The sequence below is a fragment of the Oncorhynchus nerka genome, unplaced genomic scaffold (genome assembly GCF_034236695.1).
Source record: "Oncorhynchus nerka isolate Pitt River unplaced genomic scaffold, Oner_Uvic_2.0 unplaced_scaffold_21___fragment_6___debris, whole genome shotgun sequence".
NCBI lineage: Eukaryota > Metazoa > Chordata > Actinopteri > Salmoniformes > Salmonidae > Oncorhynchus > Oncorhynchus nerka.
The window spans coordinates 194,773-202,767 of NW_027040335.1; the positions used below are offsets into that span (position 1 = coordinate 194,773).

General features: G+C 47.8%; 1 protein-coding gene across 1 annotated transcript in view; it reads right to left on the reverse strand.

Annotated features, from left to right (window-relative positions):
- LOC115133115 (cadherin-like and PC-esterase domain-containing protein 1) overlaps positions 1 to 4,977 on the reverse strand; it is a 76,959-nt gene extending 71,982 nt beyond the window's left edge. Inside the window, exon 1 of the mRNA XM_029666021.2 lies at positions 3,795 to 4,977. Within this exon, the coding sequence (XP_029521881.2) occupies positions 3,795 to 4,043 (249 nt within the window). The 5' untranslated portion in view covers positions 4,044 to 4,977. The remainder of the gene's footprint in view (positions 1 to 3,794) is intronic.
- Positions 4,978 to 7,995: the final 3,018 nt, after the last annotated feature.

The window sequence follows — 7,995 nt, forward strand, 5'->3', positions numbered from 1 at the left end:
GACAACGATGTAGGTTGTGTGTAGACGTTATGATTTGGAAAGTTTTTCTCGCCTGGTCACATACAGCTGATGTGTTGTGCATTGAAGTCCACAAGCGAAGGGACAAGGTGAGAGGAAGAGAGTGCATAGATGTGAGAAGGAAAACAACATGGCTGCTATGAATGATCAGGGGTGTATTCATTTCCCGCCGATTCTGTTGAAAATACATTTCTTAAACGGAAGCAAATGAAACCAAATGGGGATAAACATGCCTGAATTTTTCCAATAGAAACTCTCATTTGCAACTGTTGGAGTAATGGTTACACACTATATCAGCTAGACGCAGGCAAGAGTGTGCAAGGCGGTATTGAATATCACTGTCTGTGCACCTACGTTGTAAACTTTCATTAATAGGCTCCCTTATGATGTGTATAGGGAAATGTTAGTATCATGTAGTAGCCTAAACCTATTGCTGTTACATTGAACTAGGTGAATGGAATATGAATGAATGCAAGTCATCCCAATATGTTGTAATATAAATAAGGCCATGCTCATGAATAAAAATGTGTCCTCCCTCATCTTTAACAGCACTGACCACCACTGGAGTACACACATGGGCAGATCTACCATCCCAGCACCCTAACTGACTCCCTGACCCTACCATCCCAGCACCCTAACTGACTCCCTGACCCTACCATCCCAGCTCCCTAACTGACTCCCTGACCCTACCTCCCCAGCACCCTAACTGACTCCCTGACCCTACCATCCCAGCTCCCTAACTGACTCCCTGACCCTACCATCCCAGCTCCCTAACTGACTCCCTGACCCTACCATCCCAGCTCCCTAACTGACTCCCTGACCCTACCATCCCAGCACCCTAACTGACTCCCTGACCCTACCATCCCAGCACCCTAACTGACTCCCTGACCCTACCTCCCCAGCACCCTAACTGACTCCCTGACCCTACCTCCCCAGCACCCTAACTGACTCCCTGACCCTACCTCCCCAGCACCCTAACTGACTCCCTGACCCTACCTCCCCAGCACCCTAACTGACTCCCTGACCCTACCTCCCCAGCACCCTAACTGACTCCCTGACCCTACCTCCCCAGCTCCCTAACTGACTCCCTGACCCTATCATCCCAGCTCCCTAACTGACTCCCTGACCCTACCTCCCAGCACCCTAACTGACTCCCTGACCCTACCATCCCAGCTCCCTAACTGACTCCCTGACCCTACCTCCCCAGCACCCTAACTGACTCCCTGACCCTACCTCCCCAGAACCCTAACTGACTCCCTGACCCTACCTCCCCAGAACCCTAACTGACTCCTGACCCTACCTCCCCAGCACCCTAACTGACTCCCTGACCCTACCTCCCCAGCACCCTAACTGACTCCCTGACCCTACCTCCCCAGCACCCTAACTGACTCCCTGACCCTACCTCCCCAGCACCCTAACTGACTCCCTGACCCTACCTCCCCAGCACCCTAACTGTCTCCCTGACCCTATCCAAGATCTTCCAAGATCTTCTCCCCTGCACCCTAACTGACTCCCTGACCCTACCTCCAGAGCACCCTAACTGACTCCCTGACCCTACCTCCAGAGCACCCTAACTGACTCCCTGACCCTACCTCCAGAGCACCCTAACTGACTCCCTGACCCTACCTCCAGAGCACCCTAACTGACTCCCTGACCCTACCTCCAGAGCACCCTAACTGACTCCTGCCTCAGCGTCAAAGCAACAAACAAGCTTCCAGATCTATCTGGCAGGGGTTCCACTCTGAACACCACGAAACATGCTCCACACATATGCGGTGAGTTTGAACGCCGCTCTGATGGGATTACCAGCGGCATTGAATCACAGCGTGTATGTGTGTGCGAGTGAGGCTGTGTTCCATGCTTTTCTGATCCATGGTCCAGTCTCCTGCCTCCTACCCTGGGACTGAATGGGTTTGTCAGGGTATGGAAGAGACTCAAAGGGGATAAAGAGCTGGAGGATCACATTCCGTAACTCTGTTCTAACACTTCCTACTGCCGGAGCCCTCATGCCGCTAGCACCTGGGAAAGCCTGGGACAGCCATACACAGGTGCTAACTGCATACACACGCACATGGACACACACTCACACACGCATTGCAAACCTTTACACAAACACCCTTGCTAAAACACCCCCTCCCTAACAACTCTCCAGCAATTCCAATCACCATCCCGCCCCAGAAAGATACAATACTGAACACCCCATACACACAGTGTGAAGCTACTCATTATGACATGCCACAGAGGGTATCCGGCACAAAGAGCCCCCACCCACCCACCCACCCACCCACCCAGTCACACTCAATGTCAACCGTGAAAGACTCCTTTGAGTATATCATGAAAGGAGACATAAGGGCAATGTGATGGCTCAGACTTCAAACTTCTTATTCACAATAAGTCCAACATTCAGAACTTTTAGAGTTGGGTTTCTAGAACACAGAGTTGCACTCAACAGCTAAACTGAGGCAGTGTGTTTGTGGTAGATAACAAATTCGGCTGTGACAGCTCGCTTTCTTCCTGTCAACCACATAGTCACATAGTCAAGACCAACAGACTGCCTCTCCCTCTCCCTCTCTCAACACCATCCCTCCTCCCTCCTCTCCTTGTTTATTTATTCTCTCCCTTCCTCTCCAAGGGGCCAAGACAACCAGAGAGAAGGACAAGTATGGCCTAATAAAATAACTGTTCCAGGAACACTTTCCTAATTTAACCCACAATGGTAAAGGTTAGAAGTGGGTAAGTAGAGCTGTTCTAGAATCAGTTGTTAGAGGTAGATGGTAAACAGAGAGCTGTGTAGTGACCTGAGGTACTAGCAGCTGGTCTGCGATCTATGGAAGCATCACTCTTGTCAGAATACAACACACACTTCCTGAAAGACTGAAAAGCAAACGCAGTAACAGTGGGATTACCAGAATACTCTCACAATTACAGAGCAGTCAAGCAAGGCTCTAATGGTCAAGGCATTGGCCATTTTTGAGGCAGCTGGGTAATAAATACATTTAAATCCCTCATCTTCGGTTTACCTCAGATTATGTCAGCTGTCATTTTATGGAGCAAGAGAGCTGTAAAATGATGGTTTATCCGACTTCATTAATGGCCAAACTTTTAGGCTACATCTTCAGAAAACAATCACTTAAAATAACCCAGGAACTTAATATGCAACCTTGTTTTTAAAGGTTCATACAGGTGTCAATCATCTGTGTGGCTCGAAGAGCGCTTCTAGAGCACGTGTCAAGCTGACCAATGGGCATTGAGCCTCGAGCCCCTAGCTCGCTCATCTAAATACCTCAACACTAACATCTATAGAAAAAAAACGGTTCACTATTCTTAAACATTTGACGTTACTTGACAACTTTATTAAAATAGGCTCAACCTGTTAGTTATATCGGCTAAACCAAGGAGTAAGCATCCAATAATGTTGTTGTGAGACTTGAAGCTAAGGTTGTTGTTGCTCATTAAAGTTAATTAAACTCAGACGGTGTTTTGAGCCCAAAGACAAAACACAGGCTGCATAGAGTGCCATGCAACCATTGCACGCAACTAACGCAGCACAGTGTAAAGAAATCCTGTACCCATGTGTTTTGATTATGAAATGGCCTTATAGTCATTGTGAGATGGACTTGTATCAAAGCTGTTCCCATTGTGGGATGGATCAAAGCTTATCCTTGAATCTCCAATATTCAAGGTTCATCCCAAGTGCACGTAGGCTACCTAAAGCACAGGACAAAAATTGGACAATAGATAGCATTTAAGTGCACTTCTATCATAGGCCCACTTACATATATTTCCTTCTCCAAAGCCTCCAGGGTAGAAATAAGCCTCGCAGGGTCCTGCAGAAGTTCATCAAATACCTCCAACGCTCCAGTCATCGTTGACTTGTTGCGTTCATCAGCCGCGGCTGGGCCGCCTTTGAACCGACTCCGTGCCACCATCAGGGTCTGGTAGAAAAGACACAACGCGACCCCTAGGAGCAATAATCGTCCGGAGCAATACCTGCGGCGGAGCGTCCAGAGCCGCGGAAGAAACATTCCCGCTTCACTCCCAACTTTGCTGGCAGAAGATGAGGGATGATGTTTAGCCTACTTCTTCTCCGCGTCTTACTCAGACCTCACCCAACTCTGGCCGTTAGCAAAAACAAAGAGCAGCGGGGCTATCTATAAAAACACGCACTTCAGGAATAAGCCACGACCTGAAACATTGTGCTGCATGTTATCTTTTCATGTTATATTTTTTCAAAGATGACCTGGTTGGTATTTCAGAGTGGGTACACGGTGTCCAAGAGCTGTCGCTATGGCACATTTGAGTGTTGATTTGTGAGCTGGCACAAACAAACAAAACCTTTTTCCCAACGTTGTTATTCCGTTATTCGTGATAATGAAGTTAGAGCAAAGTAAGCCACAGTCCAACTTTCACATCCTCGAAAACCATGGAGCCCCGAGAGAGCATGGAAAAGTTTTCCCTCTCTCTTTCTTTAGGGAAGAGTGCCCCTCAGATTATTAAAAACATTCTCGAGTAGCGGAACCTCATGACTGTGGCTAGATCAGACTCTGCTCCTGGCCGCTGTCAGAAAACTGCCATTCCCATCCAGAACCAAAAGCAAGACGCAATAAAACATCAGATCAGACACAGATAGAACCAAACTGAAGGGAGAAAAATGAAGAACTTCACCAAGACTTCAGACCCTGAAATAGACTACAGACTACAAAGAGGGTTTCCACTATATCCGAGCGCTGGCCGCGCACCGGGGCGCGACTTCACCTGGTTTGGGTTAGGCTACTCTAAGAGAAAAAAAAGTCAACAGTAGCCGAACTTCCTCTCCGCGCAGACGGCTGGATTACAGTCTCACTCACAGGTCTACTGGTTCCCAAAAGTAAAACTCCCTCGGATAAAGGAAAAAAATAAGAAGAGTTTATACCATAGATCCGTTTCAACTGGATAGTTGTGGAGTGTTCTTGTAAAGTAACGGTTTAGGAATTCCACGATGTACACTGAGCGGTCTAAATGTGCACACATGCCTCCTCCGTCGGGGGTCGAGGTATGCTCCCCCTCATTCCAAATTGTGGTAAAAGACAGGGCTCACTCTTTGCTATTTGTGGCACATACACCAGCCCTCCATTTGCTCATTATTTAGAGAAAGGAGTTGGAGCCCTGCTTTGTTTCAGTCAGATGTGGTGAGAGAGAGGCTATTGAAAAGGTTCCCTTTTGGAGCAAGGGCCGAAAACAGTCTCCCTTTTTTGGTGAAGTTGTAATTTCTCCAAGACAACCCAGGTTCCTTCTAAAAAATATAGTTATTATGGCAGTTTGTGTCTACCATTAATAGAATGACTGGCAGGAGTGGCTACTGTCTACCCAAATCCCCTTGTGTGTGAAGGCTGCAACACTTCTGGTTTTCATTACCCTCCTCAAATCAGGGAATGATTTAGACATGGGACACCATGCAGGTGAGCTGGCTCATGGTAAATCAGTGGCATTCATTAATGCATTTCCTGACAAATAAAGAAAAACAGCAGTACATCAGCCCTTGAGAGACATGATTGAATAGCTCTGTTCGTACTGCATTGGTTGAGAGCTCAAATACAATGTTAATGGGGCGAGCAGGTCACCTTTAAAGCACAACGGTGTAATGGGTTCGCACAAACAAATGGTGCATTAAGCGTACTTCATTATTCAATGTTAAAAAAAAAAAAAACTCCAGACCACCTTTACGCCACACACAAAGACACGTACAAAGCTCTCCCTCGCACTCCATTTGGCAAATCTGACCATAATTCTATCCTCCCTTACAAGCAAAAACTAAAGCAGGAAGTATCAGTGACTTGCTCAATACGGAAGTGGTCAGATGATGTAGATTCTAAGCTACAGGACTGTTTTGCTAGCACAGACTGGAATATGTTGCGGGACTCATCCGATGTCATTGAGGCGTATACCACATCAGTCACCGGCTTCATCAATAAGTGCATCGATGACATTGTCACCACAGTGACAGTACGTACATAGCTCAACCAGAGGCCATGTATTACAGGCAACATCCTCACTGACCTAAAGGGTAGAGCTGCCGCTTTCAAGGAGCGGGACTCTAACCCGGTTGCTTATAAGAAATCCCGCTATGCCCTCCGACAAACCATCAAAACAGGCAAAGAGTAAATACAGGACCAAGACTGAATCCTACAACACCAGCTCCGATGCCTGTCGGATGTGGCAGGGCTTGCACATTATTACGGACTACAAAGGGAAGCCCAGCCTCGAGCTGCCCAGTGACACAAGCCTAACAGACAAGCTAAATTACTTCTATGTGCGCTTCGAGGCAAGCAACACTGAAGCATGCATGAGAGCACCAGCTGTTCCGGATGACTGTGTGATCACGCTCGCCGTAGCCGATGTGAGTAAGACCTTTAAACAGGTCAACATTCTCAAGGCCGCAGGGACAGATTACCAGGAAGTGTACTCTGAGCATGTGCTGACCAACTGGAAATTGTCTTCACTGACATGTTCAACCTGTCCGTGGCCGAGTCTGTAATACCTACATGTTTCAAGCAGCCACCATAGTCCCTGTGCCTAAGAATACCAAGGTAACCTGCCTAAATGACTACCGGCCCGTAACACTTACATCTGTAGCCATGAAGTGCTATGAAAGGCTGGTAATGGCTGACATCAACACCATCATCCCAGAAACCATAGACCCACTCCAATTTCCATACCACCCCAACAGATCCACAGATGACGCAATCTCTATTGCACTCAACACTGCCCTTTCCCACCTGGCCAAAAATGAACACCTACGTGAGAATGCTGTTCATTGACTACACCTCAGCGTTCAACACCATAGTGCCCTCAAAGCTCATCACTAAGCTAAGGACCCTGGGATTAAACACTAACCTTTGCAACTGGATCCTGGACTTCCTGACGGGCCACCCCCAGGTGGTAAGGGTAGACAACAGATTTTCTACACTGATCCTAAACACAGGGGCCCTTCAGGCGTGCGTGATTTGTCCCCTCCTGTACTCCCTGTTCACCCATGACAGCGTGGCCAAGCACGACTCCAACACCATCATTAAGTTTTCCGACTTCACAACACCGACGACGATGAGACAGCCTATAGAGGGGCCTCCCGAGTGGCGCAGTGGTCCAGGCTCCGTGGCAGCCTCCCGCGACTGGGCTGCTCACAATTGGCCCAGCGTCGTCCGGGTCAGAGGACATGCTGACATGGTCACCAGGTTTACGGTGTTTCCTCAGACACATTGGTGAGGCTGGCTCCCGGGTTAAGTGGGCAGGGTCAAGAAGCACGGGATTTGCAGCGATGGGACAAGTCTGCAAACTACCAATTGGATACCCCAAAATTGGGGAGAAAAACAGGTAAAAAAAATAAACTACCATGGTCCAAACACACCAAGACAGTCATGAAGAGGGCACGACAACGCCTATTCCCCGTCAGGAGACTGGAAAGTTTTGGCATGGGTCCTCAGAAAGTTATACAGCTGCATCATCGAGAGCATCCTCACTGGTTGCATCACCCTATGGTATGGCAACTGCTTGGCCTCCGACCGCAAGGCACTACAGAGGGTAGTGCGTACGGCCCAGTACATCACTGGGGCCAAGCTTCCTGAACAGCTAATCAAATGGCTACCCGGAGTATTTTCAATGACCCCATTTAATTTTTTTGTTACGCTGTTGCTACTCGCTATTTTATTATCTATGCAGTCACTTTACCACTACCTACATGCACATATTACCTCGACTAACTAGTACCCACACACATTGACTCGGGACTGGTACACCCTGTACATACAGTTGAAGACGGAAGTTTATATACACTTAGGTTGGGGTCATTAAAACTAGTTTTTCAACCACTCCACAGATTTCTTGTTAACTATAGTTTTTGGCAAGTTGGTTAGGTTTCAATACTTACAGTTGAAGTCGGAAGTTCACCTACACTTAGATTGGAGTCAATAAAACTTGTTTTGGAAGTCGGTTAGGACATCT